The 13,739-nt window shown below is 51.0% G+C and overlaps 1 protein-coding gene across 1 annotated transcript; it reads right to left on the bottom strand.

The window, feature by feature from the left end:
• Nucleotides 1–622: 622 nt before the first annotated feature.
• On the bottom strand, nucleotides 623–1,948 carry LOC101107754 (olfactory receptor 6B2-like). The gene has a single exon (XM_004003448.6). The coding sequence runs from the start codon at nucleotides 1,553–1,555 to the stop codon at nucleotides 635–637; it is 921 nt and encodes a 306-aa protein (XP_004003497.2). The 5' UTR covers nucleotides 1,556–1,948; the 3' UTR covers nucleotides 623–634.
• Nucleotides 1,949–13,739: the final 11,791 nt, after the last annotated feature.

Here is a 13,739-nt window from a genome sequence, read left to right as displayed (position 1 = left end):
ACAAGTTCAGGGGGAGGTTTCTTATTTGTGCACAATTCTGTTCAGTTGCTCAGTCATGTCCGACTCTTTGCGACCCCATGAATTGCAGCACGCCAGGCCTCCCTGTCCATCAGCAACTCCTGGAGTTCACTCAGACTCACATACATCGAGTCAGTGATGCCATCCAACCATCTCATCCTCAGTCATCCCTTCTTCTCCTCCTGCCCCCAATCCCTCCCAGCATCAGAGTCTTTTCCAATGAGTCAACTCTTCACATCAGGTGGCCAAAGTACTGGAGTTTCAGCTTCAGCATCATTCCCTCCAAAGAAATCCCAGGGCTGATCTCCAGAATGGACTGGTTGGATGTCCTTGCAGTCCAAGGGACTCAAAAGAATCTTCTCCAACACCACAGTTCAAAAGCATCAATTCTTCGGCGCTCAACTTTCTTCACAGTCCAAGTCTCACATCCATACATGACCCCTGGAAAAACCATAGCCTTGACTAGACAGACCTTTGTTGACAAAGTAATGTCTCTGTAGGTTTACTAAATTTCATTTAAAGGTTTACTTTAGACAACATAATGTGCCTTATAAAATGTTATTATCATCACAAATTAGATGACAAGACATTTAATTGTGTTGCTCTGAAACCTGGCCTAAGACCAGAGTCTTTTAAAGGTGCCCTTGAACTCTTTGTTCCTCAGACAGTAGATCAAGGGGTTGATGATTGGGGTGAGGACAGTGTAAACAGCAGAGATGAGCTTGTTGGAGCTCCGGGAATCAATGGCCTGGGGCCGGACGTACATGAAGATCATGGCCATGTAGAAGATGGTGACCACGGTGAGGTGAGACGCGCAGGTGGAGAAGGCTCTCCAGCGGCCCGTGGCAGAGGGCATGCGCAGCACGGCCAGGGTGACGTGCCCGTAGGACAGCACAGTGGCCACGAGCGGGAGCACCAGGATGAGGAAGGCCAGGATGAAGTCGACCAGCTCTGCGGTCGAGTAGTCCATGCAGGCCAGTCTGAGGATGGGGGAGATGTCACAGAAGAAGTGGTTCAGGACGTTGGAACCACAGAACGTGGCGCTGGAGATAAAGTAGACCTTGATCACGGAGACGGTGAAGCCACTCATGAAGGAGAAGGCCACCAACTGGACACACAGCCTCGTGGTCATGATGGCTTGGTAGCGCAGAGGGTGGCAGATGGCCACGTAGCGGTCGTAGGCCATGGAGGCCAGGAGCACACACTCGGTGCACACCAGGGAGCTGAAGAAGTAGAGCTGGGTCATGCAGCCCACGAAGGAGATGCGCCTCCTCTGCAGGAGGAAGCCGTCCAGCATCTTGGGGATGATGTCACACACGTACCAGAGCTCCAAGAAAGACATGGAGCCCAGAAAGTAGTACATGGGCCTGTGGAGGGAGGGGCTGCCCCAGACGGTGAGGATGATGGCCAGGTTCTCCACCAGCACGAAGAGGTAGGTGAGCAGGAAGAGGAGGAAGAGCAGGTACTGCAGCCGGGGAGCTGTGGGGAAGCCCACCAAGATGAAGGCGCTGACCTGCGTCACATTCTCCCCCCTCATCCTCCTGTGCGGGGCACCCAGGGCCACAAACAACCTTCAGGCCAGATGAGGGCCAAGGGCGGCTGGGGAGAGAAAGCGGAGGTCAGTCTTGGGGTGGGTTTTGACCCAAGGGTTGGGTGCCTGGTTCCTCGGACAGCAGGGAAGCAGTGGTACAGTATTTCCATGTTTTGAGTTAGAAAAGCCCTTCATACATTTAGAGGTAATGACAGAGGACATCTAGGGAGAGTGGGTGTGCAAGGAGTGGTTGTTTAGGACTCAAGAGTGGAGACCCTTTGCACGGCCCACTGGGATGTGTGGCTGGGACCCAGGATGGGTGTATTGGCCCCGTCTTGGGCTGTGAGGCATGTTTCACAAGAGAACATGAGCCTGGATTCCTCGGCCACCACTAGCATCCACTGCCTCCACCACCTGCATCAGGACCAACCATGACGAAAGCTTAGTGAACTTCGTTTTCCCCAAATTTTATGCATGGCAGCTGCTCTTCCACCACTGCTGTGCCCTGCCCTGGTGCAGAAAGATGCACAAGGAAGGTGAGTTGGGTGTGACTGGGGTCGTGCCCCCTTCTCCCCAGAGGGAAGTGCTGTCAGGGCCTGAGAAGCTGCTGCAGGTGAGCGAGGGTCTCCAGGTCTCTGGTGGTGTGACCTGCCGCTCCCACGTTCAACCCATGCCCCCACCCATGATCATACCCACACACTCACACGTGCATGCATCACACATACACTCACAGTCTCACACCCATACACACACACAGATACACACTGACACGTTCATCCAGTACACCTACACTCGCAGTCTCACACCCATACATACATACAGTCACACAGATACTCACTGACACATTCATCCAATACACCTACACTTACAGTCTCACACTCATACATACACACACAGATACACACTGACATGTTCATCCAGTACACCTACACTCACAGTCTCACATCCATATACACACAGATACACACTGACAACATCCAATACACCTACACTCACATTCTCACACCCATACATACGCACATATACACACTGACACGTTCATCCAGTACACCTACACTCACAGCCTCACACCCATACATACACACAGATACACACTGACACGTTCATCCAGTACACCTACACTCACAGTCTCACACTCATACATACACACACACAGATACACACTGACATGTTCATCCAGTACACCTACACTCACAGTCTCACACCCATACATAACACACTCACAGGTATCTCTGACATATTCATCTGGTACACCTACACTCAGTTTCACACCCATACATACACACACACAGATACACACTGATAAACATTCATACAACACACCACCCAGAGTCTCAAACCGTGCATGCACACACACAACTATGCAGCCACATATTCATACAACGCACCTAAACTCAGATTTGGGTGTTAGTTCTGAAAGGTCTTGTAGGTCTTCATAAAATCATTCAACTTCAGCTTCTTCAGCATTACTGGTTGGGGCATAGACTTGGATTACTGTGATATTGAATGGTTTGCCTTGGAGACGAACAGAGATCATTCTGTCGTTTTTGAGATTGCATCCAAGTACTGCATTTCGGACTATTTGTTGACCGTGATGGCTACTCCATTTCTTCTGAGGGATTCCTGCCCGCAGTAGTAGATATAATGGTCATCTGAGTTAAATTCACCCATTCCAGTCCATTTTAGTTCGCTGATTCCTGGAATGTCGACGTTCACTCTTGCCATCTCTTGTTTGACCACTTCCAATTTGCCTTGATTAATGGACCTGACATTCCAGGTTCCTATGCAATATTGCTCTTTACAGCATCAGATCTTGCTTCTATCACCAGTCATATCCACAACTGGGTATTGTTTTTGCTTTGGCTCCATCCCTTCATTCTTTCTGGAGTTATTTCTCCACTGATCTCCAGTAGCATATTGGGCACCTAATGACCTGGGGAGTTCCTCTTTCAGTGTCCTATCATTTTGCCTTTTCATACTGTTCATGGGGTTCTCAAGGCAAGAATACTGAAGTGGCTTGCCATTCCCTTCTCCAGTGGAGCACATTCTGTCAGACCTCTCCACCATGACCCACCCATCTTGGGTTGCCCTGCGGGCATGGCTTGGTTTCATTGAGTTAGACGAGGCTGTGGTCCCAGTGTGATTAGATTGACTAGTTTTCTGTGAGTATGGTTTCAGAGTGTCTGCCCTCTGATGCCCTCTTGCAACACCTACCATCTTACTTGGGTTTCTCTTACCTTGGGCATGGGGTATCTCTTCACGGCTGCTCCAGCAAAGCACAGCTGCTGCTCCTTACCTTGGACGAGGGGTATCTTCTTACAGCCACCTTTCCTGACCTTCAACGTGGGATAGCTCCTCTAGGCCCTCCGTGCCTGCTCAGCCACCGCTCCTCAGGTGGCTCCTCCCAGCTGCCGCCTCTGGCCTCGGGCTTGGGGTGACTCCTCAGGGTCACCACCCCTGGCCTCGGACGTGGGGTGTCTCCTCCTGGCCGCCACTGGCCTCAAACACTGGGTAGCTCCTCCTAGCCACCACCCTGACCTCGGACGTGGGGTGTCTCCTCCCAGCCGCCACTGACTTCAAATGCAGGGTAGCTCCTCTCAGCCGCCACCCCTGACCTCGGACGTGGGGTGGCTCCTCCCAGCCATTCCTGCGCCGTCGCAGCCTGGCACTCTGGGCCACTGTCCCTGACTTCGGACGTGGGGTAGCTCTCAGCCACATTTAGTGCGCCGGCCCGCCGCTGCACTGCCTGCGCTTAGTGCCCCGGCCTGCCGCCGCACCGTCTGCCCTTAGTCTATGCCCCAACCAGTAACACTGAAGAAACTGATGTTGAACGGTTTTATGAAGACCTACAAGACCTTTTAGAATTAACACCCAAAAAGATGTCCTTTTCATTATAGGGGACTGAAATGCAAAAGTAGGAAGTCAAGAAACACCTGGAGTAACAGGCAAATTTGGCCTTGGAATGTGGAATGAAGCAGGGCAAAGACTAATAGAGTTTTTCCAAGAAAATGCACTGCTCATAGCAAACACCCTCTTCCAACAGCACAAGAGAAGACTCTACACATGAACATCACCAGATGGTCAACACCGAAATCAGATTGATTATATTCTTTGCAGCCAAAGATGCAGAAGCTCTATACAGTCAACAAAAATAAGACCAGGAGCTGACTGTGGCTCAGATCATAAACTCCTTATTGCCAAATTCAGACTCAAATTGAAGAAAATAGGAAAACCACTAGACCATTCAGATATGACCTAAATCAAATGCCTTATGATTATACAGTGGAAGTGAGAAATAGATTTAAGGGCCTAGATCTGATAGATAGAGTGCCTGATGAACTATGGAATGAGGTTTGTGACACTGTACAGGAGACAGGGATCAAGACCATCGCCATGGAAAAGAAATGCAAAGAAAGCAAAATGGCTGTCTGGGGAGGCCTTACAAATAGCTGTGAAAAGAAGAGAAGTGAAAAGCAAAGGAGAAAAGGAAAGATATCGGGATCTAAATGCAGAGTTCCAAAGAATAGCAAGAAGAGATAAGAAAAACTCCTTCAGCAATCAATGCAAAGAAATAGAGGAAAACAGAAGAATGGGAAAGACTAGAGATCTCTTCAAGAAAATCAGAGATACCAAGGGAACATTTCATGCAAAGATGGGCTCGATAAAGGACAGAAACGGTATGGACCTAACAGAAGCAGAAGATATTAAGAAGAGGTGGCAAGAAAACACGGAAGAACTGTACAAAAAAATCGTCACGACCCAGATAATCATGATGATGTGATCACTATTCTAGAGCCAGACATCTTGGAATATGAAGTCAAGTGGGCCTTAGAAAGCATCACTACGAACAAAGCTAGTGGAGGTGATGGAATTCCAGTTGAGCTGTTTCAAATCCTGAAAGATGATGCTATGAAAGTGCTGCACTCAATATGCCAGCAAATTTAGAAAACTCAGCAGTGGCCACAGGACTGGAAAAGGTCAGTTTTCATTCCAATCCCAAAGAAAGGCAATGCAAAAGAATGCTCAAACTACCACACAATTGCACTCATCTCACACACTAGTAAAGTAACGCTCAAAATTCTCCAAGCCAGGCTTCAGCAATACGTGAACCGTGAACTCCCTGATGTTCAAGCTGGCTTTAGAAAAGGCAGAGGAACCAGAGATCAAATTGCCAACATCTGCTGGATCATGGAAAAAGCAAGAGAGTTCCAGAAAAACATCTATTTCTGCTTTCTTGACTATGTCAAAGCCTTTGACTGTGTGGATCACAATAAACTGTGGAAAATTCTGAAAGAGATGGGAATACCAGAGCACCTGACCTGCCTCTTGAGAAATCTGTATGCAGGTCAGGAAGCAACAGTGAGAACTGGACATGGAACAACAGACTGGTTTCAAATAGGAAAAGGAGTACATCAAGACTGTATATTGTCACCCTGCTTATTTAACTTATATGCAGAGTACATCATGAGAAACGCTGGACTGGAGGAAACACAAGCTGGAATCAAGATTGCCGGGAGAAATATCAATAACCTCAGATATGCAGATGACACCACCCTTATGGCAGAAAGTGAAGAGGAACTAAAAAGCCTCTTGATGAAAGTGAAAGAGGAGAGTGAAAAGTTGGCTTAAAGCTCAACATTCAGAAAACAAAGATCATGGCATCTGGTCCCATCACCTCATGGGAAATAGATGGGAAACAGTGGAAACAGTGTCAGACTTGATTTTTTGGGGCTCCAAAATCACTGCAGATGGTGACTGCAGCCATGAAATTAAAAGATGCTTACTCCTTGGAAGAAAAGTTATGACCAACCTAGGTAGTATATTCAAAAGCAGAGACATTACTTTGCCGACTAAGGTCCTTCTAGTCAAGGCTTTGGTTTTTCCTGTGGTCATGTATGGATGTGAGAGTTGGACTGTGAAGAAGGCTGAGAGCCGAAGAATTGATGCTTTTGAACTGAGGTGTTGGAGAAGACTCTTGAGAGTCCCTTGGACTGCAAGGATATCCAACCAGTCCATTCAGAGGGAGATTATCCCTGGGATTTCTTTGGAAGGAATGATGCTAAAGCTAAAGCTCCAGTACTTTGGCCACCTCATGCGAAGAGTTGACTCATGTTTATGATAGCCAGGACATGGAAACAACCTAGATGTCCATCAGCAGATGAATGTATAAGAAAGCTGTGGTACATATGCACAATGGAGTATTAGCCATTGAAAAGAATAAATTTGAATCAGTTCTAATGAGGTGGATGAAACTGGAGCCGACTATACAGAGTGAAGTAAGCCAGAAAGAATAACACCAATACAGTATACTGACACATATATATGGAATTTAGAAAGATGGTGATGATAACCCTGTATGCGAGACAGCAAAAGAGACAGAGATGTATAGAACGGACTTTTGGACTGTGAGGGAGAGGGAGAAGGTGGGATGATTTGGGAGAATGGCATTGAAACATGTATACTATCATGTAAGAAATGAAGCGCCAGTCTATGTTCGATACAAGATACAGGATGCTTGGGGCTGGTGCACGGGGATGATCCAGAGAGATGATATGAGGTGGGAGGTGGGAGGTGGATTCAGGATTTGGAGCTCGTATACACCCGTGGCAGATTCATGTCAATGTACGGCAAAACCAATACAGTATTGTAAAGTAAAATAAAGTAAAAATTAAAAAAAGAAAACAGATACAGCTAAAAAATAAAAAAGGAAAAGACTCTGATGCTGGGAGGGATTGGGGGCAGGAGGAGAAGGGGACAACAGAGGATGAGATGGCTGGATGGCATCACGGACTCGATGGATGTGAGTCTGAGTGAACTCCGGGAGATGGTGATGGACAGGGAGGCCTGGTGTGCTGTGATTCACGGGGTCGCAAAGAGTCGGACATGACTGAGCAACTGAACTTAAACTTAGATTGTCACACCCATACATACACAGACACAGAGACACACACTGACTTGTTCATACAATACACCTACACTCAGTCTCACAGCCGTGCACACACAGATACACACTGACACATTCATACAACACACCTACACTCACAGTCTCACACCGCACATACACATACACACAGATACACACTGACATGTTCATAGAGCATGCCTACAATCACAGCCTCACACTCATATGTACACTGACACATTCATACACCTACACTCACAGTCTGACACCCATATGTACACACTCACACACAGATACACAGTGACACATTCATACAACACACCTACACTCACAGTCTCACACCGCACATACACACACACACAGATACACACTGACATGTTCATAGAGCATGCCTATACTTGGTCTCACACCCAAACACACACACACACAGATACACAGTGACAGATTCATACAACACACCTACAGTCTCACAACCATATGTACACACACACACAATACACACTGATGCATTCATACAGCACACCTACACTCACAGTCTCACACCCATGCATACTCACAGACACACAGACACACACTGACACATTAACACAACACACCTATATTCACAGTCTCATACCCTTCTGTACACACTCACACACAGATACACACTGAAACGTCCATACAACACACCTACACTCACAGTCTCACCCCATCTACACACACACACAGATGCACACTGACACATTCATACACACACCTACAGCCTCACACCCATATGTTCACATACACATGCAGATACGTGCTGACACGTTCATACAACTTCCTTACACTCACAGTCTCACATCCATAAAAACAGACACACAGATACACACTGACGCATTCATAGAGCACACCTACACTCAGAGTCTCACACCCACACATACACACACACACACACACTGACATATTCATGCAACAACTACACTCACAGTCTCACCCCGTATACATACACCCACAGATACACTGCCACATTTGGACACACACCTACAGTCTCACACCCATATGTACACACACAGATACAGATTGACTCATTCATACAGCACAATTATACACACAGTCTCACACGCATACATAAACACACACACACAGGAAGTCTTGGCTGCCTTTCCTAGCCAGCGCAGACCGTGGGCATGGGGGAGCGAGGGGTTGGGGCAGTGGGTGGGAAGTTGGGGGCAGGGGGAGTGTGGCCAGCACTGGTGTCTATCAGATGGGAAGGAGGGAGCAATCGTCAGGCCTGGAAGCTTCCTTCAGATCTGTTCTGTTGACACTGAGCAGGAAGAAAGGGACCTGTAAGAAGTCAGGGCCACCAGCCAAAAGGGAAGAATCCCCAACTCAGCTTGTAGGGCTGGGGGAGGGTGGAGAAGGCTCCAGGAAAGGGCTGCAGGCTTCAGGAGATCACAGGATGGGCAGGGGCTGTGGGCATGGCCTCTGCTGGCCCCCAGGGCTGTCACCCCAGGTCATCTAGGCAGGACATGAAGGGCAGACTGTCCCAGGGGAGGCAGGCAGGGGGTGCCTATGGTAAGGAGGCAGATGTATGGGAGGGCAGACCCAGTGGCATGTGGAGGGGAGCTAAGGAGACCACTTCTGACAAACACCCAAGACGAAGACTGGCCTGAGGGCAGAGGGTCTTCTCACAGAGCCTGACTCACCTGGTGGCACCACAGGAAAGGATGCTCTGAGCTGTGAGACCACTGCTTTCCTGCCCCCCTGAGTGTGGACCCCTGGCTCCCACCACCCTCCCAACTGTCCTGCTCCTTGCTCATCTGCTGAGCTCCCCTCCACCTCACGAGGCACCCCTTCTCCTCTCTGCTCCAGCAGAGCAGCCTCGGGCCCTGTCTGAACCTGCTACCCACTTGCCTTCCCTGGGCGGCACCTGGGGCTCTTGCCCAACCTCAGGCCCCCGCGTCTTTAACCCAGAAATACAGTGGTGTGTCCGTCTCCCTGCCATGGTATAGGAGGTGATTGATGCGCAGCACCTGGACTCCCAACAGGTGTGGGCTTTTATCCCGCCTGGATGCTCCACCACCCTGCAACCGTGCTGGCTGCAGGGGACTCAGGCAGAGGGTACGGTGGTGAAGAATAATTCCAGGCGTACATCACTGGAAAAGCCCCCGATGCTGGGAAAGATAAGGTCAGGAGAAGGGAGCAACAGAGGATGAGATGGTTAGATGGCGACATCAACTCGATGGACATGAGTTTGAGCAAACTCCAGGAGACAGTGAAGGACAGGGAAGCCTGCTGCGCTGCAGTCCACAGGGTCTCCAAGAGTCAGACATGACTGAGTGACTGAACAAAAATAACATCTCGATTTGCACATGATGACTGCCGAATACGAGAACCGATGTGCCCAGAGGATGCAGAGAGCCTGTGAGGAGACGCAGCGTCGCTGGGGAAGCACTGACGTGGGAGCCCGGGGCTCACCAGGCTTTCCTGGCCTCTGTCTCCATCTGGGAAGAGGTCTCCGTCTCGCCAGGCTGGCCTCATGAGGTCGGATCTCACAGGTTTCTTGCCTCCTCCTTGCTAGCCTATGTTCCTTTTCTGTGAGACATATTTCTTGAACACATTCTGGGGGCAGGGCCGGAGATGCAACTGTCCTGTTCCTGATTGAGTTTGTGTTCCAGCTGAGGAGGCAGAGGACCCAGAGACAGCACAAAGGCGGCAATAAAACCAAGGAAACCACTCTACATATGTGGGTTGAGGGTGCACAGCCCAGAACACAGCTCCCTGGCACAATGACTAATTCAACTGGAAGGAGTCTGAGAAAATGGCAGAGAGAGGAGGGTCATCCTGAACCCCCACCACCACCATCTCCCCTGGATCAGGTCACAAGACACTCCCATGAGAGGGGCTCTTTCTGCACCCAGAGGAGAGGAGCATCCTTACTTCCAAGGACAAGCAGATGCTGAGAAGGAGCCAGACAGGCCTGGCTGAGGTTCAGCACTTTCCCTGAGCAGTCCCTGAGCCTTGTGGTCCACAACTGTCCACATCACACAGCATCAGACTCTGGGTGTGGCCATTTCTTCAGATTTCCTTTCCTTATAAAGGCTCCTGTGTGTCACCAAACTGCTATTACACAAATGCTTTTCTCCCTTACTTTGTCTATGTCAGCTTGACTTTAGACCCAGTCAGGTACCTGAGACAACATATTAAAAAGCAGAGACATCACTTGTCAACAAAAGTCCGTGTGGTCAAACCTATGGTTATTGCAGTCATCATGTGCTGATGTGAGGGATGGACCATAAAAAAGGCTAAGCACTGAAGAATCGATGCTTTTGAACTGAGCAGCTGGAGAATACCCTTGAGAGTCCCTTGGACAGCAAGATCAAACCAGTCAATCCTAAAGGAAATTAAGCCTAAACATTCACTGGCAGGCCTGATGCTGAAGATAAGGCCCAATACTTTGGCCACCTCAGGGAAGAGCTGACTCATTGGAAAGACTGTGATGCAGGGAAAGATTGAGGGCAGGAGTGGAAGGGGTAACAAGGGGTGCAATGCTCGGATGGCATCACTGACTCAGTAGACGTGAGTGTGAGCAAACTCTGGGAGGTGGTGAAGGACAGGGAAGCCTGGTGTGCTGAAGTCTATGGGGTCACAAAGTGTCGGACATGACTTAGCCACTGAACAACGACTGATCACCAGTGCATTGGATAATTCACACTAGGTTGTCTGGCTCAATGGAAAACTGTGTTTCCTTAGAAATTCAGGACACCTGGAGCTCATCCTCCTTTGTCTGCACTTAGGACAATGGCTATGTCTTTCCAGCAAACCCTTTGTTTGGGAAAATTTTAGACCAGCTGCAAAGATAGCGCCGAGGGAGCCCACAGCAGCATCTCCCACGCTGAGATGAGCCACGCTGAGGCTCATCTCACACCGCACTGGAGCACCTCAGGTCTGGATGAACCTCACTGCCCTGCGGCCAACCGGACCCCAGCCCTGCTGGGATTTGGTCTTGTGTCCTCTCAGGGCCCTCTTCCATTCCAGGGCCCAACGTGGTTCTCAGACAGCTTGCATTTTTGGTGTGATTGCCCCCACCCCTGCCTGGTTCCCTCCTCAGAGTCCAAGAGCAGTAGGGAGCCTGGGGTTCTTTGCTCCGAAACAAGTTCTCCAGCAGCTGCAGAGAGAAGGCTCTCACCAGGCCAGCAAATGCAAACTTTTGGGTCCTTTGGGAAAACCTGAGAGGAGCGAAGGAAGATTCCCTTCCCAGGAAGGATGGATTTACGTGCCCTGGGTGATCTTAGAGCAGGGTCTCCCTGATTTCACCAGCACTGGCAGCCTGCAGCCGGGTCCCCCACTCCTGGGAGACCACCTGGACGGCACCTGAGCCAGCATGGGGACAGGTGTCCTTGGTCTGCCCAGTCCTTGTGAGGCTGTTGGTGAGGCTGGGGGTGATGTCAGAAAGGGGCTCAGCACAGGACCCACAGGTGTGTAGTCGGCACAGGGCCTACAGGTGTGAGGGCCATTTCTGGAGCACCCTTGAGTCTTGGTGCTGGGACTGCAGAGGGGAGTCCTGCACAGCCCCTGCCCCTGATCGGCTGTTGTGAGGGGGCAGGCATGGCTGGTGGAGTCTCTCTCTCTCACACACACACACACGATCACTCAGCCAGGATGCAGTGTACACACCATGCTCTAGAATCACAGTAAAACAACAGATATCAACATGGAAGGTGCTGGATCCCACCTGGGGTCCTCAGTCTTCTCTGTGAGTGGCTTCGCCTGGTGTCCAATGACTCACAGGCCAGCCACAGGGACTGGGCCAGTGTGACTGGGACTCACTCCGGAGAGGAGCACTGCATGGGTGGCTGGGAGGCATAGCAGTCTTGGCTTTTTCAGTTGGAGCTCAAGGACTCCAGGGCCCAATTACCTGCCAGGCAGGCGACACTGCCCACATGGCCAATTAGTGGGTCCTCATGCCTCTGGGGCCGGCTGAGGGCAGGTCTGCGCATCCACACTGTGGCCCTCGTTTCACTCCACCCAGCTCGGTGGCCGCGTCCTAGGAGCCTGAGGAGCTGCTGTCCCTGAGTCGGCCCTCGGCCCCACACCTCCATGCACAGGAGGGTGGTGGGGAGGGATGGCAGGCTGCTGTGAGGAGGGGTGCAGGCCAAAGCAGAGGCTCAGGATGGCCACGTGTTGACCACGCAGAGTCATAGGACCGATGAGACAGGGTCAGGCCTTGGTCCTCCCAGCTCAGAACCTCCTCACTGTCCAGTCCCGAGGGCGGGGCCTGGCAGGGAGGCTGGGTCACCACTGGGAGCCTGCGTCTCCTCTCTGGTCTCACCCAGACCCTCCTTTTCTCTCTGCTCTAACTCCACCGCCCTGGCCCCTCCCCTTCCCCGCACCTCAGGCTCTTCTGATGGCCCTGCCCCTCTTCCTGCCTCAGGCTCTGGACTTCTGCTGCCTCTGGACTGTCCTTCCCGAAGCACTTTCTCCCCACACCCACTGAGGATGGTCTCATTTTCCTCCCCGTGGGATTAGTGTCCTGGGTCTGCAGAAACAAAGCACCACAAACTAGGAGGCCTAACACAACAGAAAATTATTCTGAAAGTCCCACATCAGGGGTGGGAGTGCCGAGCTCCTCCCACAGGCCCCAGAGGAGGGTCCTTTCTGCCTCTGCATCCTCGGCGGCTCCAGGCTTCCTGGCCTGTGGCCCGCATCCCTCCCGTCTCTGCCTCTGTGGTCACAAGGAGTCTCCTCTGCTGTGTGTAGGCTCCCCTCTGTGTCTCCCCCTGGACAGCCCACAGGGACCTCTTTATCTCCACATCCTTCCCTGATTCCATCCTGAAGGACTCAGGCCACAATCACAGGCTCAGGGGAGCAGATAACCTTGGGGGCTGTCTCTCAGCCCCCTGGGCCTGCTGGGTTTCCCCTCCTCAGCGTGAGCCCCTGAGCGCCCCTCTCAGCAGACTACTTGTGTATGTTGTGTGTTTCTCTACCACACACAGAAGGCAAGGGCATGGGGCTGGGTTCTTGTCTGTTTGTTCATCATCAGACGCCAGTTGTCTGACTCCTGCCTGGCACGTAGGCAGTGCTTGGGCTACACATGCGTGAATGAGTAAATGGTTGAGTCCCTTAGTTGTGACCAGAGAAGGCTGTGGACTGAGGGGTTCCCAGGAGATGGAACCGGTTTCTGTCTCAGCTGCCCAGGAGGGAGACAGGCTCTCAGGACCCTGTGCATGGCCTGCAATCACCTCGGCCAAGACGGAGCTGTGCTCTGGCTGGTGGAGCGGGAGGATGAGGGGTGATCCAGGAGGTTCCCTGCCCTGTCTGCTATGT

Source organism: Ovis aries, chromosome 1 (assembly GCF_016772045.2).
Source record: "Ovis aries strain OAR_USU_Benz2616 breed Rambouillet chromosome 1, ARS-UI_Ramb_v3.0, whole genome shotgun sequence".
Classification (NCBI taxonomy): domain Eukaryota; kingdom Metazoa; phylum Chordata; class Mammalia; order Artiodactyla; family Bovidae; genus Ovis; species Ovis aries.
Note: the sequence above shows the minus strand (reverse complement) of the source record. Positions and strands in the feature narration are given on the sequence as shown.

Coding starts and splice junctions, on each gene's coding strand:
- LOC101107754 (XM_004003448.6), bottom strand. CDS start 1,555: ATGAGGGGGGAGAATGTGACGCAGGTCAGCGCCTTCATCTTGGTGGGC.